Source organism: Epinephelus fuscoguttatus, linkage group LG16 (assembly GCF_011397635.1).
Source record: "Epinephelus fuscoguttatus linkage group LG16, E.fuscoguttatus.final_Chr_v1".
NCBI classification, from domain to species: domain Eukaryota; kingdom Metazoa; phylum Chordata; class Actinopteri; order Perciformes; family Serranidae; genus Epinephelus; species Epinephelus fuscoguttatus.
In genome coordinates this window covers 21,697,586-21,723,428 of record NC_064767.1, presented here as the reverse complement: position 1 = coordinate 21,723,428, position 25,843 = coordinate 21,697,586, and the positions used below count along the sequence as shown (strand labels likewise).

General features: G+C 42.9%; 1 protein-coding gene across 4 annotated transcripts in view; it reads left to right on the top strand.

The window, feature by feature from the left end:
- slit1a (slit homolog 1a (Drosophila)) overlaps positions 1-25,843 on the top strand; it is a 111,004-nt gene that overhangs the window by 35,004 nt on the left and 50,157 nt on the right. For all 4 annotated transcript variants that reach the window (XM_049601406.1, XM_049601405.1, XM_049601408.1 and 1 more), the window contains exon 5: positions 24,810-24,881. In XM_049601406.1, coding sequence (XP_049457363.1) covers positions 24,810-24,881 — 72 coding nt within the window. The remainder of the gene's footprint in view (positions 1-24,809; positions 24,882-25,843) is intronic.

Sequence of the window (25,843 nt, the reverse complement as noted above, 5' to 3'; positions counted from 1 at the left end):
ATGGCGAAGGGATGGGAAGCATTACTTTGCAGGCCAAAGCAAACACACACACACACACACACATGCTTATAAACACCTAGCTTGTGAGAGAGGCTGGAGAGCATTAGTGAGCTCAGCAGAGCAAACACAGTGATAAAGACAGGATTTGGGCAAATTCTAATGGGAGGAAGCGGCGAGGCAGGGAGAGGATTTACCCCCGGTATCCCCGCAGGCCCGGGCACGACAGAAGCCCATGAGTTTTGTAACCAAACAGTGCGTGGCGCTGACTCACGGTTCCTGTGTTTGCTCTGCGGGCTGTCCTAACATATCATTACTTCTCTCAGGAAAGGCAACCTTCTCCTCAGGAGAGACGGCTGCCTACCTTTCAGACAAAACCTGACCTTTTACTTTTTCCCAACGGTAAATGAACCGATGCCATTCTAGATGAGCTGTGAGTGAAAATGAGAGGTGGTGGTGGTGTGTGGCGGCGGCGGCGGTGGTGGTGGGGTACTCATGAGAGAGACAGAGAGGGATTCATGGGTGTCAAGGAGAGGGCAGTTGTTGCACAGAGGATTCCCACAGTTTCATTGTTTTTGGAAGATTTTCAAACATCCAATTTCTAGGCAACTGAAGCAAAGGTCAGAATGGAGGAAGGAAGAGGGGAACAACAGAGTAGAGGGAGATGGAAACAGAGGGAGAATTGGGTTGATGGTAGGGGATACAGCTTTGGAATGCTGCAGTGGTTTTAATTACAGACAGAGGAATAGTCTTTTTAAATATTTAGAGTACAGATGATCTCTCTGGCTGTGTGTGTTTGTGCGCGCCAGGCTTTGTGTGTACACTGCGCACATGTGTACGTGCATTGTCATGTGAGAACTTGTTTGTGTGTGTGCACATATTTTGTTTATGCAGTCTTATGAGCTACTCAGAGCATGTTTATGTGTGCGCGTGTGCGGGGGGTATTACAATGTTTTGGGTATGTGATGAACATGTGGAATTCTACATTGATGCAGCAGAAAATGTGAGGAGATTTTTGCAATCAGTGCATCTCATTAAAGATAAACTACGCAGGATTTTTCCCACAAGAACAATGTATAAACTCGTACAGAAGAAATACCTCTCAATCATCACTTAGGACCCACTAGAAATATGCGGCAGTGTATTTTTCCTGCAGAGACTCTGACCTCTGCCTGTATTTTCTAATTTTCTTGTTGTACACTGTACTCAGGACATTTATGGGCGTGCACCCCTGCAGTGCTAAGGTGAGGTTGGGGCTTCATTAATAGGTAGCGACCAGATGCCAGACTGTAAGCAGCAGGCATCCAAGAGACACAGTGCCAAATAAACGCAAATATAGCGAGGCAAAACACCACACGAGAGTTGAGGTTTGGCTTTTACTTAAACTTTAGCTGGCTTGCATGTTTACAAACAGTGACTGGCAATCCTGCATAGCATAGTTCAACTGATTTTTGTTAAAACTTATATCCTCCTGGGACCCTGTGTCCTCATATAAGGACATTACATTTTGGGTTTCCTGCACCTTATACTTTGTTCTGCTTAACTTAGACCTGTTGTCCTCGTTTGTGGACACTTGTTATGCTCAGTCTGCAGCTGATCCTGACACAAAAGTGGAAGAGGTACAAAACCTGAGCAAATTTAATGTCTGTATTTTGATATGGCAACAAATTTGATCAGTTTTAGTTAGAGTAACAAGCTAAAATGCTGCTTAATTAGGAAGTACTCGTTCAAGGACACTGGGACTTTATTGTTGTACCATCCCAGCATTTCACACAGTCCAATTAGGTGTGACAGACTGATAAAAATGGCATTCATAGACTGGAATACGATGCAGGGAACATTTAATACAGAGTTACAAAATGAAGAAATCACATGGCCTTTAGATATGTTGCATTATTTGCAATTTTGTTTTTGCACAGCCATGTTCAACCATTGAAATGAACAGTTTTGAGCAGTTTTAGACCTGAATAGTGACCTCTAACCCATAAAAGTTACAACACATTAAACAGTTTGTCATTTTGTTTTTGCACAACAATATTCAGGCATTTAAATAAACAGTTTTATCATTTATTACATGCTTGCAACTATTAAAAATAAACCCATTGTTCCCATATGAGGACGTCTTTTTTCCAAAATGTACTTCCTGTTCAAAGACAATGCTTGTTTTTTTAAAATAATTAGGTCCTACGTTCACAAATAGTTTTGAGAAATTAAAAATGCATACCAAACAAAAGCTGGGGTGTCAGGAGGATATTAATTCATGGGATTTTCATGCTTTCAGCTCAGTTTCGATATTACGTTGGTTATGAGTTGAGAACATTTCCCAATGTCTTAGTCTCGTAAAACACTTTCGAAACTATAGTAAAAGAAATGTAAAAGAAAAGAAACAGTTCAGCATACACAGTATTCACGTTACTTATGCTAAACTCCTGAACAAAGTTTCACTTCAGTATCAAAAAGCAGAGGCAGTGACAAAGAAACACAAATCAGACTGTTTGTTCTCTCTAAACAGCATAAACCTCCTCCCAGACAGATTGCAATAGAGATACTCTTTCCCCCTACTTGACTCAAAGTAGCAGCCATCAAAAAGCAGGGAAAAGCAGTAAAAATCAGCTGTAAAAGAAATGGAGTGGTAAATAAAAGCCAAAGGAGTTAGAGGTAAGATTCAAGAGGGTGCTAAGTGCTGGATCTTGACAATGTGGGTCATGTTGTGAGAGACAATCCTGAACTGCTCTCATGGTTTTAGCTCTCCGGTCGGCTGCGTCTGTCTGACTGACATTAGGGTGCAAAAAGATAGAAGAGCCATAATCTCGTAATCATTAAACAGGGAGCTGCAGGATGTAGAGAGATGTTGTCTGTGAGCGCGGAGCCGGAGGAAGTCAGGATGCCAGAGTTAAGTGGAGCAATATCCTCCTTGCATGTGTGAGGGGACGACTCTTGTTAAATGGGTGCTATCATGAGTAAACAGTCTCCCCATCTCTTGCTGTATTGTTTGTTCAGAGCGATGCCAAGGCCGCTTCAGACTCAGACCCAGAATGGTAAATAGGCTGTAATTTTGAGGCAGCGCAGCGTTCTGCAGGCTCACATTGATCTGTCATTGACAAAGTTAATGAGCGTGGACATGAGGCACGGAGTCTCGCCACAAAGACATCAAAGTGCCGCTGCTATGACTGGCCCGCTGTGAGACTGGCCTTCAGGCAGACACCCAGGCTGCCGCAACCCCTGACTCCCCAGGAGGGGAGAGGAGCGAGGGGAGGGGATGGAGGTGGACGGGATCTTGGCACCATGTGTAAGGAGTCTGTATGTCTTCATCCTTTTCTCCATGTCCTTTCTTGTCTCCCTGTCGCACGCATTTCTGGTGCATGTTTGGCATCTGTTTGTGCTTCTTAGCTGGGTTAATGGGGAGAGTAGCAGCAACTTTTGAGCAGCAAACAAGATTCCTCATGTTGATACTCTGCCTCTGCTCACCACCTGCTGCTTGGGAACCTGCTGGCAACACACACATGCATACACACACACACGCACACATGCACAAAAGTCTTGCTACTAGGTAACCCGTTGGCTATCTGCCTTTTCATTCCTCTCTGTCAACAGCAAATAAGAGAAGGGGAAAAAGCAAAATCCGAGAACAAATATTAGCCTATGCAGACAAAGGCATTCCAGACAGGGTTGTCACTCTCACTCGCTCATCCTTAAAGTCCCATCCTCCTCCTCCTCCTCCCCAGCCCCTCCGCTCACACAGCCACTCCTGTTCCTTCCTTTATTTCCTCTCAAGGTCTCTCTTTTCAGTTTGGAGCGAGGCATCTCTGCCAACTGTGACACTTTGTTGGAATCCTATCTGACTTGTTACGGCAGGATACATCTCTACAGTTGTGTATAAGTGTGCATATTGGAGTCAATTGTGCAGCTCTGCTTGCAGAATCAGAAAAAATTGTCTCCTGCAGTAACCATTTGCTTCAAAGATTTACTTAACTTAGGGAATGAGGCATTTTCTTGAAAGTGATAACACAAATCGTAGGAGGCACCGTCCCCTCTCCCCCACAGCCCACGTTCCCCCAGCTTTTTAGTAGTCCGCCTCCTGTTCGTCGTCTTCCTCCCTCCCATGCCTCTGGGGGTTCAGATGTCATCCTCATCCTTGTCAGAGGAGTCTAATGGATCGGTCACGCTCAGGGCCCTCCCAGCCTGACTCACAGAGCTGAGGTGAAAGGTCACAGCTAGGGTGAGATAGAAACCTCGGAGAGAGGACATCCGCTTGGCTGTTCCCAGCCACGTATGTGTCTGCACTTCAGTGTGTGAGTGTGTGTGTTATTTTCTCAATAAACACTTTCTCTGCACCGGTACACTGGGTAGCTGGTGGGACGATTTGCACAGAGCAGTAAAATACATCAAAGAAAATAAATAGCAAAGTTCAGCTACAGGATGTAGCATTGTCAGGTAAGCATACAAATGTGTACTTACACTCACACACACACACACACACACACACACACACTCCCTGTGTCTGGCATATCCATCATAGCCTCTTGGGGCCTCCTGTTCTTTCTGGAGGTCAGAGTTGAAAATGGTAGAGAGGACGCCTACATAGGCAGACAGTGTGGAGTATGTGTGTGCGGTGTGTGTGGGTGCCAGATCTGTGCAGAGTCTCAGTGTTGATTAGGTCTAGACCAGTGGGGTGATCTATTGCCATCTCAAGAAACACAAACCAAATGTATGTCTGGCAACAAGACAAGTCAACACATATGATGATATATGACTTGAAGTTCTGAGGGTCAGCAGCACTTTTTCTCCCAACAGTTGATGGACTTTCTTGTGGCTTTTTTGATAGTTGCAGGATTATTTTTTTGTCAGATGCTTTTTTTTCTTTTCCTCCCTCAAGGCAGATATGGTATGGAAGAATCTCGGCAGGCATCATTAATGCAGAGCACATTTCCACTCTGCCGTCGAAGATTTCTTTTGTTTCCTATTTGACTTGGGTGATTTTATATTGCCAGCCTATTATGTCCTGTCCTCCCCTGCATCTTTATTATCCTTTGTTTGTCTTCCACCACCCCTCTCTCCTCCTCCTCCTCCTCCATCTGACTTTTCCTCTCCCTTTTTTTTCCTGGGTGGTGAGTTTTAATTTCATGCCCCCTGCTCTGGCAGTTGGTCCTCTAGTGAGTGCCAGGTTGGCTTTGTGACACACAGCTTCCTCGGGGGCTACCAGTCCCTCTCACACACACACACACACACACACACACACACACACACACACAGCCGCAAATATGCATGCTCTCAGCCCCAGGCTATGCATTGTCATCCATGCAAAACGCATGGCAATAAAATGATCCAGAAGTTGCTTTCAAGAGCACACAAAGACGCATGCTGTCAGAGACGTGATTACACAAGCAAGCACGGTGACACGTTAGTTCAGCTCTGACGAATGGACTGGATTCAGTGTTCACACATATGGAACAAAAAAGCCACTGTATTCCCACTTATCCGTCATCGCTGTCATTGTTTCAGTCATCTATCTAAAGGTATTGGCCTCATCTGGCTAGCGACAGCATGCTAACTGTACCGGCATGCATTCATTACTCCGCACAGACGACTCGCAGCCCTGGGGACCAATCAGTCTTTATGCTAATGCTTGTGGATGATGATGGATGTGCTTCAGCCTCCATTGTGTTGGACTCCATCTTATTTGAAAAAGGAAACACTGTTTCCCTCATTCAGTGATATATTTATCTTTAGATGCTGCTGTCAAGATGACTTATAATGATTATGTTGGAATGCACCTTTGAAGTGCTGAAGATATTTTATTGATTTAACTTGGAGTACAGTTAGGTAGACAAAGAGACGCTTCAGCATAAGTCTGTCAGTGTGTGTGTGTGTGTGTGTGTGTGTGTGTGAGTGCGCTTGGCCCTTGTGGTAATAATCCATGCCTACGGCTGCACCTCTGCAAGGGTTCATTAACCCTGAAAGCTCAGTCTTCTCAGGCCTCATCTTTATCTCCTGATCGTTGCAGATCACATCTGCAGCTCTGGGCTGGTTACTCATTAATGAAAACACCTCGAGGCCACATGTGATGCTTCAAAAATATTTTAAGAAATGCAAGAGCGTAACATCCCATGCCAAATTAATAAAAGAGGCAGGTAGACCCTCTGCCAACCGCTTGATGAAAGGTTTTGTCTTAAAGGGACGGTTGAATGGAATCACAGATGAATATATTTCACACTTAACCCTTCATGGCGTCACTCTATGTTTGTAGTTTTGGTTTTATTTTAGGCTTTTGAATATCTGCACTTAAATTTGTGTTGCCAACCAAATTCAAAGAAGGTGAATGGAATTGTATTTGTAAGTCAAAGCATTGAAATATTACATAAGAACAACGTGACTTTCCAGAAACACTGTCGCGGTTGTGCTGGATGATCCACAGACCTCTCTGTGAACAATTTTCATTGGAACTACTTTCACCAATGAAATAGTTCCAACGAAAACTGTTCGCATTGAGGTCTGCCATAATACTATGAGGAATAATTGTAAACGTCTTGTCGGCCGTAGAAGCAGATCATCTACATCCACTCGCTGAAATTGTTGTCTTTTGTCTGTCATTATGTGGTGGATGTAAGGTTTGCTTCACTCACTCCCCTGCCTACATTGTATGCTGGCTGTCAGTGTGGGAGGATGAGGGTATTCCAGAGCAGTGTGGAGGACAGAGTAAACATCCAGAGCAGTCACTGATGTCCATTGTTCAGCTCTTTTTCTCAGGATGACTCCCACCCACTGCAGCACAGCTGGGGCCAACTCTATTGTCCTCTCTTTCCTCTGCCAGCTTCAGTCATGCTCTCACAAACAGAACACACACATACAAATATGCAAACACACACACACACACACTACCCTCAAGGCTTAGTCACAATTCCAGCTGGGTACCTTTTGTCTCCTAGCAACCAGCACCTCTGCAATTTCTGGCCTTGCACCTCTAGTTTGGGCTGAGAACCCATCCCGACATTAGGATTGCACACACACAAACACACACACACGCTCGCTGACTGGTGTTGGGTTTTGACTTGCTGCCTGAGTGAAATTGAATCTGAAAAGTATTGGGCTGTTAGCTTTGGTGGAATTACTTTCTTTATGCAGTGAAGTTAATTAAGAGCACTGATAGAAAGAGAAAGAGTGGCAGAAAATGAAAGCCTTGAGGCTTTGATTCACTTTCACTGCATTTTTTTTTCAATTTAAGTCCCAGTTTTTTCTATGAAATTGCCACAGCCTGCACAAGCAGCATCAGTACAAATAATTGTGTCAATTAAACAAAAGAACCTCAAAGAAAGCCATTCCTTATATAGAGAGAGGTATAAGTTGTGCAGCCAAAAATTAATCATGAAAAGAGACAGCTTTATTAGAGGAGTAAAATACAGGAATAAAAAACATAGTTTTAAAGTTTGTGTGTGTTGTTGTTGGTTTGTAAGCGTAGCTGTTTGCCTTCCTGACAGCCTCATGTAATATTCATGAGAAGATTTCCATAGTCTCAGGGACCCTGCAGTTATTTATTCATGGCTTCATGAATGCCTTTACTGACCCCTGACATGTACACACACCTGTCACAGGAAGGAAACGTTGCCTCCTCAAACCCATTCACACACACACACACACACACACACACACAAGCAGACAATGCCAGCTGACCAGTGGTTAACCTTTACCTCTTTACTTATGTAACAGACTGTCTGAGATGAGTCTGGGTGAGCAGATGGAGGTGTAAAGTCCCAGAGCACACAGGATGAAAGACAAAATCTAAGGCCAGCGCTTTGAGGGTATCCACTGTACATATTCTGGACATCAGTGGTGTTTTCCCTCATTCTTTGTCAGTCTTATTCTTTGCTCACAACCTCAGCTGCTTCAAAAGTCTAAAACATGTAGCAATGGAGACTACACAAGTATCGGCTGTAGCTACACCCTAGCTTGTTCATCTGTTCAAAGGTGTAACTACAGGGTGCGGTTAGAGAGATGCTGCACTCGGACCGTAAAAACTGTGATTAGTCAGCTTGTTTTGTCTCATACAACTTTCTGATGCTGCTGGAGGCTTATTGTGAGGAGGCACATTGAAGAAAGTCTCAGTTACCTTTTTTTCTTTTCATACCTAGTTAAGTCATTTCCACTGCAGAACTTCTCACTTCTTTTGCCTTATACAGTATCACATAAGGCTGGGGAATATGGAAGAAATAGAATATTACGATACATTGATATTGTTATTTTGACAGTAATGTAGGGTTGACTACTGGTGCTTTAAAACATATTTACACAATGAGATTTTGATGAATAATCATCAGCAACATGAATATAATTAAGTGGGTAAAGGAAAATAATAAAATTGTTAGAGCAGTTTGGTAAATTCAGAAAATTAAATCACTTTGCTGTAATGCAGCTTTAAAACCGGGAAAAGACAACATTAAGGATATTATGATATCCAATGTCTAAGATGAATTCTTGTGGTATATCGTCCCACCCTACTTCCACAAATAAATTGAAGTTGAAATGATTAGTCAGTTGACAAAAACATGTCAGCAACTATTTTGATAATAATTGAATTTAAACAAAAAAGCCCAAAATGTACTGGTTTGCAGGTTCCTTTGTCTTCTATGACAGTATACTGAATATCTTTGGATTTTGGACTGTTGCTCAAACAAAACAAGCTGTTTGAAAATGTTAACTTGAGCTGTGAAAAGTTCTCTTTTTTAACATTTTTTAAAATCTTAATCAGTTAATTAGTAAAAAAAAAAAACTCAGCACATTAATCCAAAAATGAAAACAGTTGTTAGTTTGGGCCCTGTAAAGTGAGAGAAAAAATGGAAACATGATTATGTCGCTACTGATGATCGCAAGGCAGTAGTCTCTAGATAAACGTTTCTATCGTCCTTCTATATCACTAGTAAATGAGAGAATGTGAAAAGTGACTTTGGGCGTTACATTAAAGTATGATATGTAAAGCAGTGGTTCTCAACTGGTTCAGCCTGAGGGCTGTTAGTCAGTCACTCAAAAGCAGGAAATGGCACTTCATGATAAAAGCTCTATGCTGGAAATTTACTGTACTTAAAAATAAAGTGTGTTTTTCTTGCGAACTTGACATGTTTGCGGGTCACTTGCGGGACCCAGACCCAGATGTGAAGCTTATCACATGGCTACTTGCTAAAGTAATCAATAATGTGACAGAAAATATTGATTTAAAAAAGATTTTATTACTTCCACTTAGTGTCTATAATCAGTATTGCACCCATAGTAACGGCCTTTAATTCATAGCAGTGGGTTGCTCTTCAGAAATAGCAGACTGTAGAATGCCGTAATTAACCATCAGCATTGAGTATCTAACAAAGCTGTTTAATAAAGCCTGATGTATGACATATTCAGTCAGTGTTGCAGTGCTGCTATCAACAGGTGAAATCTGATGCTTGGCTATAAATCAATTCCCCACTGGAGGACCCTATAGTGCTGTATAGTGTGACACACAGGTCTAATTTAACCTTCTGTTTGTCACAAAGTAAAGTGCGCAGCAGCTGCTCTTGTCTCCAGCTAACCACTACTCACCTATATTGTGTAATTTGTGAAGCACTGAGTGCAGAGATACGGGGACGAGAGGCCTGACTTACTGCTGATTACATTGCTGTCTTGCTGCATTAAGATAACGTGTGTGTGTGTGTGGGTGTGGGAGTGAAAGTGCCGTATGTATGTGAGAGCATGCCTCGGAGCGTGTGTTTGTGTGCATGTGAGCATGTGAGTGTGGCCTGTTAGAGATAAGGTGATACATGCCCGGAGTGAATTGTTGACTTGACGTCAGCCACAGTGCACCTGTCTCATACATCATGGCGAGCAGGAGGCAGTATGGGTAACCGAGAGAAGAGCCTGCAGCCTTTATTGCTCCATCACTTCACCTCTCTTCTGTGCCATGGGACAACTAAATCTCCCACTCAGTGCAGTATGGCCTTATTTTCCCCACGGCGTAATGATGCATGTGTACTACATATGTATGTCAGTGCACACCCGCAGAATTCAATGAGAAAACAAAAGAGAAACTGGTTAAAAGTTTAGAGAAATAATTGCATATCCAGCAATAACAAGATGAGTTGAAGGGAAATCAAACATTTTTTCCTTCTAATGAGTTCCTCTATTTAGAGAAGGTGTCCTTGACTGTGTGTATCTAGGCAGGTACCTTTGGGCTGTTTTTGAGTTTCAGAGGGATTTGGACAGAGAGCAGGCACGATATAAAGGTAGCTCCTCTGCTCACCTTCCCTCTGGCTTTAGTCCTCTCCTCTCCTCTCGCCTGATACTTTCCATGTGTGACGGCGACTGTGAGAGCTTAAAGTAATGACTGGGAGGTTTCACTCTCGATTACAGTGAGTCTGGAGAATAGAGGAGGCTGTGTACGCGTTCCTCAGAGAGCGGACGGCAGAGTTAACGAGAGGATGATCTGTGCAGGGGTTCATTTTGGTTGGCGGTCATCAAATCTCCCCCTCCCTGTGTTTCATGTTTTCTTTTTTTACTCTCCATCTCCCCAGAGCTTTGCCTCCCTCTGTATCTTTGGTGCAACTCTGCCCCACTACGAAGTGCATGGAGTCGATTAAGTGTCTTGAAGTGTGTTCAGTTTACGTGTTGATTGAAATAGCTCCTGACTGTGTGTGTCTTAGTGACAGTCCTGTGATCTGGTATCAGCCGCCTGTGGTTAGGTGTGGTGGATCTGTCATCCCAGCGGCTCAATAACGCTGACCTCAGACCAGCTCTTCCAGGAAAAGCTGTCATTCGATCTTAAGGATCAGTTTACCACTTTCTAGGTAGCCAGCCGTTCACAAAGAGGCATCTTTAACTACTTTAGTAAGACCACACAGTGTGTATGTGTATGTGTGTGTGAGCAGCCACCCAGATTGGCTTTGTTGTCTTTCTAAATGGCTGTCTCCTTTCCTTTTACCCCTGTCCCGACTGTGTGTAAAACATTTGTCCAATCTGGCAAAATGATTTCCAGGCTATTCTCAGAGATGGAGATCATTATTTCTGGCTTGGTGTGAGCCCGCTGGCTAATGTAGGGATAGGTAATGGCAGTGATAATGGACCTGTTGAGAGGTATGTTTTCCCTCATCCTCCCTCCTTTCCTCTCAGTTTTTCTCACACTTTTCTTCTATTGTCCAGCAGGTAGACAACGTGATGGATGGACGGGGGCTTGGCCACGTCCCTGTGCAAAGCAGAGCTATCGTACACCCCCGCCGTCAGTTGATAGCGCCTGTGAGCGCTCGTCATGATCGATGCCGCTCAGCCCTGCTCCATCATTCAGCTTGACTGCCAATGAAAGGCTTGGACACACTCAGAAACGCAAGCAGACATAATGGCAGGGGGAAATTAGGGTGAATCGAGATCTGGGAGAAAGGATAGATTTTCTCTTTCTTTTGCCATGTTAACTCTTTCATTTGCTTCACGGGTGGCAGCAAAGCACGCCGCCAAATGTATGCGCTCATATGGGATTTTTAAGCCTACAAACACACATAGACATCATGAATCACTTACAGTGAAAGAAGAGATGTGGGCAACAGTTAAACTAGCTCTGTCTTGATTTGTGTGTGTGTGTGTGTCTGTCAGCCCTCATGTGGGCTTGATAAGTTCCACTGACATTGTGTTTTCTCTTGGTGGTTGTTGAGTGTTCCAGTCTGGGAGCGCTGTGTGTTTCTCATTGGTCGGCGAGCTGTAGATGATTAGAGTGGAGTCCATCCATGAAATCCCCTTTAGGTCCCATCGCAAAGAGACAGTTTGTGAATGTGTGTATATTGTGAGAGCGAGAGAAGAGAGAGAGACAGAGGGTGTTATGCTAGCTGTGTTTTTCAACATCAGAATAAATCACAAACCCTCTCCAGATGCGTCCGCATGGCCTCCCTTTTTCCGTCTTTCATCACATGTAAAAGCGTAAGACATTAGAGGGTTAAATATATAAATGAAGGCTGTGCTATGACAGTCTGTGGGGTCTGCTGGAAATGAGATAATGCTGCTTGACGACTTATTTCCTGAAGTCCATATGAATAAATAGAGGGAGCGACACTGCGGAGGAAGGAGACAGTGGAGTGTCATGCAGCTCCACTCAGTCATATTCCCTGGCTGTTTGTACTAGTTTTAGTGGACTTGTGTTGACATTAGCTTTTGGAAGAAAAGAAAATCTACAAAGAAAAAGACGCTATTGAATTATGCTGCATCTCGTATTAGCGCAGTGTTTGTTTTTCATTAGGATTCTTTGTAGAGTCTATATTTAGGCCTAGAAGGGAGACAGAGACGGTCTCTCTTGGGTTTCTTGTGCGAGAGTATTCCTAAAGCAGCCTGTTTATTCCTCTCTTTATAAAAGCAGCAGTTTCTCCTTCCCCGCTTATCAAGTCCTCCTCCCACTGAGCTCCATCCAGCTCTCATCTCCACCACAAAGGGACCAGAGAAACACCTTACACACTGCGTGCCTGCACGTCCCATATCTGTGCAACTGTGTGCATGATAATTTGTGTGAACATGAATGAGGGATTTTATTTTTGAGACTGTGTTTTGACCTCCGGATGATAATGGTAATCATGATGATGATAGTGGTGCTGGTGTCTGGCTCCCTTGTCCAGATTGCTGCGTGGAGGTACAAATCATCGAGGAGAGACAGGAGAGTGAGAGAAAGTGAAGGGAGACGCAGCTAGGAGGCATGTTTATCATTTATTTTAGCGAGAGAGAAGGCATAATGTGAAGGTGTGGAGAGAGAAGGATAAGAGGGGGGCTGCGGGAGGGTGAGAAGCAAGGCGCAGATACTCTTGACCGCACACAGAAACACTCAGTCACTCTCTCCGGGCCACACAAATACACACACATACATGCCTGTGTTTTGGCAGGCACCCAAAGGCCCTGCAGCCTCGATCCATACTCCTTCTCACCTCATTCTCTATATATTATCCCCCACTCTTAACACCTTCCCTCTTTTTTCATCTGCCTGACACTGTGGGTTCATTGTCTTCTACAGTTCTCTGCACCTCCACCAGTGATATGTCTACACATTAATGGGACGTGTTAACACAGCCAGTTCTTTTTTTACTTTCCGATGCACTCAAGACCTTTTGAAAGCTCAGAAATGGCCTCAATCAATAACACAATGTCTACCTCTTCACTCTTTTTTCCTGTCACTGCTTTCTCGTGGTTTGTTGCTGCCTTCCCTCGGTTGGCTGCATCAGCTGTAGCTTCTCCAGAGACAGGACTAATGGCTCCATTTTCACACCAGGTCCGATCATTACCTCTTTATTTCCACTACCTGCTCCTACCTGCTGGTATCACATCACTCAACTGTTCTGGGGCCAGTCTGGAGTCAAGTCTTGAGTCATTTGAGATTAGTCCAAGTCAAGTTGGGTATGTTTTAGTCAAGTCACGTGTTAATAGGAAAATTGCAAGTTAATTGCAGTCCTTTGGGTCTCTGAGTTCTGACATTCAAACATTTTGATGTTAAATATATGTTTTAATGTTTTTGTTTGTTTGTTAGTTTTTTCTTGACATAGATGAGGCCTAATTAGGTCAATTAGTCTAAATATTCAAACTTCATGATTATGCAAGGCCTGCCTGGGTTTTTTTTTCTCCGTTGTGGGATTTTACAAGGTCAAAGTCTCAAGTCAACTTTGATGATCCCCTTCAGTAGAATTAGAAAAACATTCATTTATTTTGCTTAAGCTTATCATATGAAGTAGATGTTGATTGCACAGTGGTAAATGGACTGCACTTGTATGTACTGCACTTCTTCCAACCACTCAAAGCTCACACACCGATGGAACAGCCATCGGGAGCAATTTGGGGTTCAGTATCTTGCTCAAGGATACTTAGACAACACCAAAACGAAATTACAATACCCATGACTGATGTGGCCATGTACCAAAAAACATTTCTTTACATACAAAGTCCATCTTATTGCCGTCATCAGATTGTGTCATCAGTAGCCTTCTTCCACTCTAGCATAGCAAATATTGTTGTTACGCCATGTCTCTGAGAGAATCAGGATTTAACAGTTGTTTGTGCCTTGCTGCTATGTTATCCTCAGTCTTAGCTCTTCCATCGTGTTGGGAAGGAGTTGAACATTTGTGGGAAGGATGATCCAGAGCGGTAGTTTGTGTGTCGTAGCCTTTAGCTTAGCTTGTAGCCTGCTTACCTTCCCCATTTCTGCTTCTGCTCTCCTCAATGCTGATGGTGTCTTCCTCCCAAGATAGTAGCCAAAACTGATTCTCAACATGATTGTATGTAGTGCTGATTGTTAGGAATCATTGTGGTTGTAGGCTGAGTAAGACTAAACTTTCTAATCCAAAACAAGCAATTGTAAAAATGACACATTGTAATGAAGAGGAGCAGCTGCATCTATGTCCACTACCATACTGTCCGCCAGTTGTCTTTGCCAAAGCAGCGCCACCAATAATACCAGGTGGAAAGGCTGGAGGGTAAAAGTTCAAAAGTTGTCTGTATTCACTTTAAACTTGCTCATTTTTGTGACAAGTCTGACTCGACTCCAAGTCTCAAGTCTGAACTCTGTAGACACCTGCATTTTCTTTCTCCTCAGCACAGTTTGGTTTCAGGAGAGCAGCTGCTTCTGTACCATAAATGAGCGCTAATGTAAACAGTTTAGGACTCATTGCTCTGTCGCAGATTAAGTCAAAATGTGGATGCGGACATACACAAACAGTTTGTGTATGTCTGGTTTGGTTTGTTTGTTTGAATGTATTGCTCCTTTATTTGCAGTATCTTGAGTCATTTGTTGGTACATGTCCAGGCTCAGCCACTTTGCTCTGAAAGCCCACAGTTTGTGTGTAGTTGTTTATGTGTGTGTCTGCTTGTGGGTTTTTGCCATGCGGGGAGGAAGAAAGTAGTTAGCAGTTAGTGGCAGCACACTGCCATTCTTTTAACAGCCCTCACACACCTCATTAACTCTCTTAATGAGTAAGTAATCAGACACATTCCCCCTCTGTCTTTCTGTCGGTTTCTCCCTCTTTTAATGGAGGAGTGAAATTAAGAGCATTTGGCAAGGATAAACATTTTCTTATCATGCAATCGAGTCAAGAAATCAAGAAAACAAACACTCTGTTTCAGATACACACACACTAAAATAAATGCACTTAGGCTGGCACATATACAAGCACAATACAGGCGCCTCATTTTAGAATCAGCAGTTATTTATCAGTATGAAATCTAATCAGTCAAATACAGAGGAGAGATTAATTTTTTCACTGGATATGGGTTTATGCTTTTTTTAAGATGGGGTAAAATGTTTTCTTAGCTTGACTTTATATAGATCTCCAAATATATAAAAGTATGATGCAATAAGAGGTGGTCTGAAGAGAAAAAAGGATGAAATAAGGGTGAGAGGCTGTGAAAGCAGCAATGGGAAAACTTGGGCCATGTCACACTTTTGAGGATAAAGTATCATTTACATATTTAAATATTTTATCCAGCACTTTCAGGTCACTTCCTTTGCTTCTGAAATGCACAAATGCTATAAAAACATCTACAAAAATCTTTTCTCTTGAGCATGAGTATTCCACATTCAGATTAGGGCTGTACGTGCCTCAGAATTATGTCAATCAAATCAGATGTGGCTGTTTAATCAACCCTGTCTCACTCAGAAGTTGTCGATATCTGGCGCTTGGGCAGTGACTTACGGCGTCAGACACTGGTGAAAATAAGCCGTCTTTTAACGTCGGCGCGATAATTTAACCGCGCTCAGCGGCGTCAAGGGGAAATGTGGCGGGGTAAGAATGAAAGTTAAGGTGGCAAAAGTCCAACTAGGGCAGGCAGTGCAGCAAACACAGACTTTCACCTGGGGAGAGCAGTGCTCGCATCCTGTAAGATTATAAAATCAACCCCTGTTCTTTTTTCTTAAACCTAACCATGTGTTTTTATTGCCTAAACCCAACCACGTGTAAGTTGTTGGTGGGAAAAAAACGTCATTTTGCGTTGTTGTACCGATGTAGCGCACTTATTTTGAAAAGGACTGTATGTAAACGTTCAATTTCCTGTGAAAATGGAAGTGTATTTTGAAAGAAGACAACGCATGTAACAGGCAGAACTTGACACGGCATCCCAGAATGTCAACAATCAACGCGCCTAGGATACCTTTCACATTGTACCTGGACATGGAAAGTCCATGACCAAACGTCGATATGTGATGAGGTCGGAGTGAAAATTCCTCTTTTTCATTTAGAGTTTGAGAGTTTGAACAAGGTTCAGTGGGACGTTCAGGGTCACAGCGACATTCGCATAATATAGGAAACAAGCCAAGTTAGCCCTCTGAGCTAATGGGACGGATCGTAAATGTGCAGCATTATATTTGCTGACACTAGATATCAAAGACAAACCAGAGACCTGCTCGTAATAAGTTGCTGTGAGCTGTTAATTCATCACATCTAAGCAGAAGGCAAAAGATAATGTTCTCTCCGGGCCTGACCGGGCAAAGCAACTCCATGCAACTGCCTCCATCTCATTCAGACCTACCCTGGGTCCGCAGCTGCCTTTACCCACGAGCGCTCACTCTGCAGCATCTAGGGGCTGAAACATCCCCTGATGCCCTGGCTGCTCGACAGTATTTTGGAAAAACTCTACTTTCCCAATCCATACTGCAGTGTAAGACCTTAAATGTATTCACTTAAGTCAGTATTTTCAGGAAAAAAATCAGCCTTGGTTTCCTTTAAAAGCAGCACGAAAAAAGTCGAATAATAGCAGAGTTAGTTCACCAGAAAAGGGCAAACAGAAACAGACGGAGAAATAAAAACAGAAAACATTAAGTGTGAAGGGGGTCACTGAAGGAGAGACTTCCACATGAATCCTAAAATGACAGTGTGTATTCTCCCTCAGAGAAACCTCTAAAACCGAGACGTCAGAAAATCAGTTCATTCTGTCTGATTTATGATCCCCTCTGTCAACCGCTGTTGTCAACCCACTGTGGAGGCAGAGGTTATGAAATCTCTGGGACATGAAAGAGGCAATTGTTTGTCTTTGCATGTAGGCATGTGTGTGCAAGTGTTCGTGTGCTTGTTTTCATTTATTCATTAGGAGTTGTATATTACTTAGCCGCAGAGTACTACACTGTGGAGCCCTAAAGCCGTCAGGGTTTTAACCCTGAGGTGGCTGATCCATCGCAGCATTGCAGAAACTCCTTCAGCTGTCAGAAGTAAGGATTAAAGAATTAAAAGTGTGATTATCATAGGCATAAAAAACATGCTAATCTCTTTACACTGCTTGTTTTGATTGGTGGGATTAACATCTCATCGGTTATGCAGCCGCAGTAGGTATTTATGCCATGCAGAGGAGAGCTGAAGTTGTGTACAGTATTAGTGCAGTGATAGAGATCAGAGGTTAATGATGTGAATCAGACAGGAACCAGACATTACCTTCAACGTGCGGCTAATCTCCAGACCAGGCGCCTTGAGCTATGTCTGATAACGTTGCTAATTATTCCAGATATACACTCTGCAGGGATTCTTGTAAATAGGCATATCAGTAGCTGAGTTTATTGTCAGAGCACTTTACGGCGACTAAACGATACCATTGTTTGTATAAGTGAAACCTTAAAAACCCTGACCGCAGTGTGTTAGCGGGCTGTAGTTCCTATAGCGAGGACACACCTGAAAACATGTGTGTTACCTCATCATTAGAGCCACAATGGGAATGAACTGTGAGCAACGTCACTTAAAGGGAGCCAGGCTACATTAATGAACTAGCTGCCCACTTCAACGTATGTAGTGCATTAAGGTAAATCTGTACCAAGTCATGGCCGTTTGAACACTGACATAGCCGCACTCGCTTTCGCTCACTCAGGCATTTGTTCACACACCCGTAATGAAAACGGACTGGCGGGCATGCTGTGTGCAGGAAATAATGACACAAATAAAGCTGCAGGTCTGACATCATTACAGCACTCTGTGAGATGCCTGGGGGCCTGGACTGGGACTGGAGGCTGCAGCCATACCTCGGGATAGTCTTCATAGCATTGTAATGAGTGTATGGAAGGAGTCTGGCTAGCGGAGAGTGCGGCGTGGCTCTGAGGGTTTCCATGAATCCTTTTACCCTAAACAGAGCTGTGCAAGTGGAGTGTAGCCTGGGGGTTATGACCTGTGGTCCTGCCTCTGATTCTTAGCTGTGTCTGCGCCTGCAATACTTCACAATCTGATGACCCTGAGGTTAGCTACGCCTGAAGCAACACACAGGCTCACATTTTAGAAAGTGTGTGCTAGCCAGACACTTAAAGCTGTTGCTGGTAACTTTTTTGAAAAATAACTTCTTTCATATTTGCTGAACCGTGACTATATTCACATAGCACTAAATGAGACAGATAATTGCTAAGTCAGTTGTCTTACTTTGCTTCTTACAGCCTTAATGCACGTGAACAAAAATAACCAATCAGAGCCAAGGAGTCTTTAATGCAGCTGTCAATGATGTCAGTCAAGGCTCATGACCTGCAGTGAAACTGTCAAACTAGACAGTGCTGATCAAATACAAGATTCTGTTACTGCATTTTCTCTCCTCACATATTTTCAGAAACGTGTTTTAGTGCACTGTTTAGCTATAAAATGAGAAAGTTACTACAGCCGGTGGGTGGTGCTTGGTACTTCAGACAACAGGGTCAAAAACGTTCTCATTTTACACTAAACAGTACACTAAAATATGTTTCTGAAACAATTTGAGAAGAGAAATAGACAGTGATCACTGCTCCCTAGTTTGACCAGTGTTCATGAGCTGTGATTGGCATGATTGACAGCTGCATTAGAGACTCCTCGGCTCTGTTTTTGGTGTGTTATTAGAAGTAATTGGAAGAGGGGGACTGACATGATTTTTTTCACAGACCCTCGTGTATTTTAGTGAAAATATAGTGACAATTTTAGCAAATATGACACAGTTTACTTCCTTAAAAGTTACCAACTGTAGCTTTAAAGGCAGAAAAAGCAGAGGAAAAAAGGAAGCCAATGTAGAAATGCCAAAACTGCAGTTCCTCAAATGACCACTTGAGGCTGGCTCCAACAGCAAGTCAGTGCTGTAGACTGTATAAAATAATGGACGTAGCTACTATGAAATCACCCATTGGTTTGTGTGCTCCCGTTTTGAAGCCTTGATTTTGGCATTTGGCCATCTTAATAAGATATAAATAAGTGAGTTTAAAAGAAATTCACCACCTGTACAGTTGTCATGAAGTTGGAAATTAGCAACAGAGACCAACAACTTTTTTAAAGAAGCTGTAAACGTGTTTATTTCTGTTGGAAAGTTAGGCATTTTAACATGGGTGTCAATGGAGTTTGGCTTGCTTTTGGAGCCAGCCTCAAGGGGCCATCCAAGGAACTGCAGTTTTTGACACTTCCTTATAGGCTTCATTTTTCTGCCTTGTAGACTGCCGCTTGCCACCCATTTAAAATGTCCAACATTACAGCAGGAATAAACACAAAAATATTTTGGTCTCTATAATTATTTTTTTCCATTCATGACATGACGGGGGTTGAGTTTTCCTATAACTCATCCATTTAGATTTTATTAGGGTTTACAGTTACGCATATTTAAGGGCATGGCTGCTTGAGTGACAGGCTGTCTGCAGGGCGCCACTACAGTCTGTGAACCAGATCGACCCGTCACTTCTCCACGGTTCCTCTCTCTCGTCCAAATACGGCCACTTATCACTCCAAAATTCCAAAATGGGGACAGCCAAACTGCCAAACTCGAGGCTCCAGAAACCAGTGGGTGACATCACGATGACTATGTCCATTAATGTCATCCAGTCTACGAGGCAGAATGATTTGATGGAGATAGACGGTACAAAGAGGAAGGAAACTGTCATTTCTCGCCATGCCAGTTTGGTTCTTAACTATGTTTGGGCTGCTTCTCAAGTGATGCACTGTGGTGGTATTTGCTGAAGGGCTGTAACGTTAGATTTACCGTCATGACTCAGTGATGGAGGCCACGGTGGCCAATATCCCTCTTTGTGGTGTCTGTTCTCACATAATCATGTCTGTTTTCGATGGGTTCAGTGCTTCCCTGGAAATCTGCTTCCAAACTAATCAGAAATGTCAAATATCTCGGAGCCAACGCAGTCAGGGCTGAGCTTAAAAAATACCAGTGAGGGGCAACCACAGACTATGTAAAATACAGCATGGTCTCCCACAGAAATGTCCTGTTTGCCGTTTTAAGAATGTGTAAATGCAGAAATGTAGCGTTGCTAAATTTAATATTGCCCTGGCTCCTGTAGGAGTCGAACGCGTCGATAAATCCTTAGAGGACGCAGAAGACTGCAGACTCCAAACCATGACCACTGTGATTATTCTGTTATATGTGACAGAGGAGAGAAAGGAACCAGGCAGAGGGAGAAAAGCAATATAAGTAAATGAGAGAAAGGCAGACTTTCTGGCACGACAGATAGCATCATTTAGGGTTGTCATGGGGCTTTTTGGGGGGGCACACACTGTCCCAGAACAGACCTACAGTTAGAGAGCGACCTCCCACGACCTCAGCATCTAATCCAATCAAACAGCACCATAAGTGGGAGCATATAGATCACTCCAGCCAATCGTGTTATAGCGTGCTAATAGGATTATGAGGGTTTTAGTGTGAGGATTCCACCCTAGAGCTTTCATTTTACAACTTACACACATAGCATTGTATTCATATCGTCAGAGCCTTCCTGCCTCGTCTTGTATTCCAGCTTCTCATGCCTGTCACCATCTCTCTGTCTTTCTTCCTCTCCTTGCACTTACTGTAGCCTCTGGCATTTCAACAGCACTGTCCTCGCACAGCAATCTGTTATCATTACATACAGACACACACTGAAAAGTCATACCACACTCAGATGTCCGCGGGGAGAAGTCATTAACAGTTTGTCTGCAGTACGCCACTACGGCATCTCCATGTGTGTTGGTGTGTTTGTTGCAGGAAGGTGAGGAGAAGGTGAGAGGACTAATTAGTCATCAGATAAAGTGCAGGGCCAGGTAGACCAAAAGCATTCCTCTCGCATGGAGCCGCCTTGATAAGAGGCACCAATATAGCCCGGGTGCCAGACTGACTCAGCTTTCAACTCTGCACTCGGGCTGTTTTGCCAAGAGAACAACAAAGGAACTGGAGGGAGCACAACCGTTCTGGCTCCCATAGTGAGGAGACATGAAGGTGGTTTGATGTTTGGGATATGATCCTGCAAAATGTGGCATACTGACAGAATAGATAGATTATTGTTGTGTAATTGCGTAAATTGCCTGCTAACTGCTTCGCCTGAATATCTCTGTGAAAGCAGATGTTACGCAGATCTGCAGAGGAAATAAAAGTCTAAAACCTCAGATGATAAAATTAGAATGTGCCATTAGATGGAATATTTATGCTCTCTTTGAACACGAGCCAGTGACGTGTGTGTTTCATTTGCACATCTGTACATGCACGACGCATTTTTGTGAGTTGAGAATAACAGCCAGATAAAGCTGTTGTCTGCACTGTTGAAATGTGATGCAGTTAAGATAATTGGACAGCTTATGTGTTAGTTTATCCAAGGCATAAAGGTGCTCATTTTATGGCCATTCCCACATAGTGTCATGTCATGTTAAATACACAGTCATCGTCTAATGCGGTGAGACTGTAAATGGGGCAAGACCCAACAAGTTACAGTCGACTGCCAACATGCAGCGGGATCTCTATAGGACCATTCACTGTGCACATGCAATAATGTCCAAGGAAACATTAAACTGTATAAAAAATTACAGTATTAATAACTATAACATGTTTTGCAAAGAAATGCATACCTCCACTTTGGAAAAATGCATCTCCTCCAAGTTTTAAGCTGTTCCTGGACCAAATATGACATTTTTTACCTTTAGAGAGATGAACTCTAACTAGACGACTGTGGTTATATTTTTCAAGACCTTTGGTTTCAGTTATTTTTTCTTTTTTGCTTGAAAAATTGAAAGCATTGATCAATAATGCACTTGGACAAAATCTGGCTGTGAGCCTTTATGGATATAGATACACCATAAATTAAGAACTTATGATATAATAACTTGTAACTTTTTCATTTTATATACTTTATTAATCCCCGAGGGGAAATTCAATTTTTTCACTCTTGCTGTCAATTACACACATCTGAACACACACATGCACAAACAGGATCTAATGTATAGCCTTGGTCGCTGCTTTTGTCTGTTTTTCTTTTTGTTTGTTGTTTTTGTTTGTTCGGTTTTGCTTTTTAGTTTTGTTTTCATTATTTTCACTTGTTTGTCTGCTTCTTTGGTAATATTAGGGCGGAGGGAAGGGTTGGGGAGTGTGCTGCTACTCAGTGACTTTGTTTACATGCACAAAATATTATTCTGGTTTATAAGAAAATATTTATACTAAGCTATTTACATGAGTTTACATTGCAGGAGGCACGGTAATGTTGTGGTTAGCATTGTCACCTCACAGCAAGAGGGTTCCTGGTTCGAACCCCTGAGTGGGGGAGCCCATCTATCTCTGGGTACTCCAGCTTCCTCCCACAATCCAAAGATATGCAGGTTAACTGGTGACTCTAAATTGCCCGTAGGTGTGAATGTGAGCGTGAATGGTTGTGATAGTCTGGTGACCTGTCCAGGGGGGTACCCCGCCTCTCGCCCAGTGTCAGCTGGGATAGGCTCCAGCCCTCCGTAACCCTTAACAGAATAAGTGGTTACAGAAATGGATGTTTACTTGGCTGATGAATATGAATATTCCACTGATACTCCGGTTAACATGCAGCCATGCTTAACATGCACTAACATGTTATTTATCACGTCAATATAAAAGTAGAACAACTGGAGCCACTTGTGTCATTTTGCTTTTCTGCATCAATATAGGATGTGTTCAAAGGTTTCCACCGATGGCACAGCCTGCTTCTTTCATTGCTTCAACCACCTTCTTGAAACATTCAGTGTTAAGCTTTTTGGGCATATCCAAAAACCTGTTGATATCCAGTTCTTTCATATGTTTAAAAGTAGGTGTGATTCTCCTTCCAACCAGAAGTGTTGGCTTTTCTTTGGGGCATGCATCTCTACCCACAGCCTCTCAAAGTGTTAGCAAGTTGGTTTGCATACAACATATCCATGACAATGCACAGAGCTAGCCGTAAACAGGGGTAAGGTGTCGCAACCTGCGGTAAAAACCCCAGTTGAGATGCATATTCTGAATGTATACATGTCCAAATAAAGCTATTAAAATGCAAATAAGACCAGCATGTCCCCAAATATCTAAAAAGTTGTAATTCAGAATATCCAGATGAAATATGCTGTTTACATGACCTTTATCAAATTCAGAATATTGTCATATTTGGAATAATAGTGGAATATTAGTGTGCATGTTAATGTAGTCAGTGTACTGTTATGTTTGTATGTAAAAGATGAGAAAAAATACATATTATATGAATAAAACTGTGCGTGTTAAAGCAAAGTGCCTCATTTTATTTCGGTGAAAGTTCAACAGTTGCCTTGGATTTAATATATTCCAACAACAAACAAAAACAGCAAACACACAAATTCCATTTTTAATTGTGGTGTACTTGGCATGCAGAGCCCTGTTTTAATTTCTGCTGCACCATAAAGGCACAACCACCCATTCATTAGATAGATTGCACAACATAAAGGCTGTGGTGTGTTTTGCTCCCCTCTTTTGTGTCCCATTTAAATAACGTATGCACGATAGTCATTCCGAGAAAAATTGACGATGACCCAATGGGGACACACTGTGAGACTGATGAGTCTTGGGAATTCATTTTAGCATTACCCCATGGGGTTTTATAAGTGTGGATACTGGTTGTGTGAGTCATGGGAATGCGTGCTGTGGTGTATATTAACATTTAAAAAGTACAAGTCATCAGAGTCTCATGCACATCAGTTGTGTAGTTTTATAGATTGTGGTGTTGTGCTTCAACCTCTCTATGGGCAACCGTAAGTACTCTGTTTACATCTGTCCGAGCTGTGGGAGCCCTCCGGTTGTGCGTGTGTTTCAAGACAGGAGCCTCTCTGGCAGCGCCCTTCAGTTTCCTTGTGTAGTGTGTGTGTGCAAAAGAGGGGCAGAGCCTTTCTGAATGAGGTTAGCTCACCATTTAAACGACAGACAAAAGACTGCTAATTAAAACTATGGCTACTTGTGTTTCACTCACTCTCCTTCACTCCTCTCCTCTCTGACCCTCCCCTCTCTCACTCTTCTTACTTTCCACACACATGCACTTTTCAAATACCTAATTTGTACCCACCGTTAAGCACTGGACACACACACAGCCTAATAGTGAAAGATAATGTTCTTTGTGCCGCAGCGTCCTAATGAATCTACCCCACAGGATCAGCAAAGACCCTTCATTGGTCGCTGCCCTGCTGCCTGTTTGTTCGGTCTGTGTGCAGGCAGTGAGTTGGGCACCTCACACCAGAGCATGGTCAAAGCACAGAGAACAAATTATAGCATGAATGAACACTGAATAATACAGCCACTATAAAATAACCACTCCATTGTGAGTAGAGCTCTCCATGCAGTACCACACCTCAGGGTTTTGGCACTCATTGGAGAGGGAAAAAAAAATTGCCCTTAGCTTTCTGTTCTGCACCGATGAGTGTGGTAAAAGAGGGAGTGACACTGAATAGAGCGTGAATTCTGCTGGTTGAAAAGCATGCTTTAAACACTGGAAGTCAAACATTTACATAGGAAATGGTGTTAATATTGCCTCCAAAAAAAAAAGGCTCGCATTTCACTTTTTTTTAAAGACCACACACCCTGCTGAACCAAACAAACCACACCGAGCCGTCCTCGAGGGGAAGTTATGTGTAACTAATGCCTACTTATTGTCTCCACAGAGACCTGAGCGAGAACTTCATCCAGTCCATCCCCAGGAAAGCTTTCAGAGGAGCTACAGACATCAAAAACCTGTGAGTACCTTTCCTTTTTCCAGCTGGGATAGACGTACTCAGCGTTGCAACTAATGGTTATTGTCATTGATAGGTTGATGGATGGTTTATAGAATTTCAGCAAATAGCAAAAACGGCCATCATAAGTTTGCAGAACCCATGAAAACGTATTAAGGCCCAAGCACACCAGACAGACATCGAAGCACTAATGGTGACAAAGGCTGCCTATTGCGTCGCCCTACTTGCTTATATCTTGGCCAAAAAGTTGCACTTCAACACAGCAGAGACAACAGCCAACTGACACGTACGTTCTGTGCCTGCGTGAGAGGAAATAACTCTCCATAGCAGCCGGTGGTGCTAGTCTGTATTCTTCAAGAAAAAGGGAGAACTGGAGGACCAACAGGACGGATTCAAGATGCTAGTTAGCCAGTTAGCACACTGACAACACAACCTGATGCTGAAAGAACTAGTAGTATACTAGTATACTAGTATGCTAGTTTGCACTAGCAAGTAATCCCGAACTGTTTTACTAAAGAGCTCAGTAGCTTAAAAAAATAATTTTACCTCATGTAACAAGTTTGATTCGATGTCACACCCTCTTGATTTTAGTCAGTTGTTTGCTTTTCTTTCTTACATTTCTCCTCTCGTGCGCTGAGCTGATCTGCCAATCAGAGTGATTCCCTTCATCGATGGGCTCCGCCTTCTCCAATGCTGATTCAACATGCCAAATCGTCCGAAAAAAAGCAGAGCAGAACCAAGTTGTGCTAACGCTGCGAGACACACCACAATGACCAACTGTTAGCTTGGTGTGTCGGGGCCCTTTAAATGTATTGTTTTGTCCAACAGTCCAAAAGCCAAATATATTCAGTTCATAGAAAGAAAATCATAAAATATTCACATTGGAGAAGCGAAGTGAATGTTTGCTTTAAAAAAAATAACTTAAAACAATAAATCAGTTTTTAGTTCTTGATGTACTGCCAGTT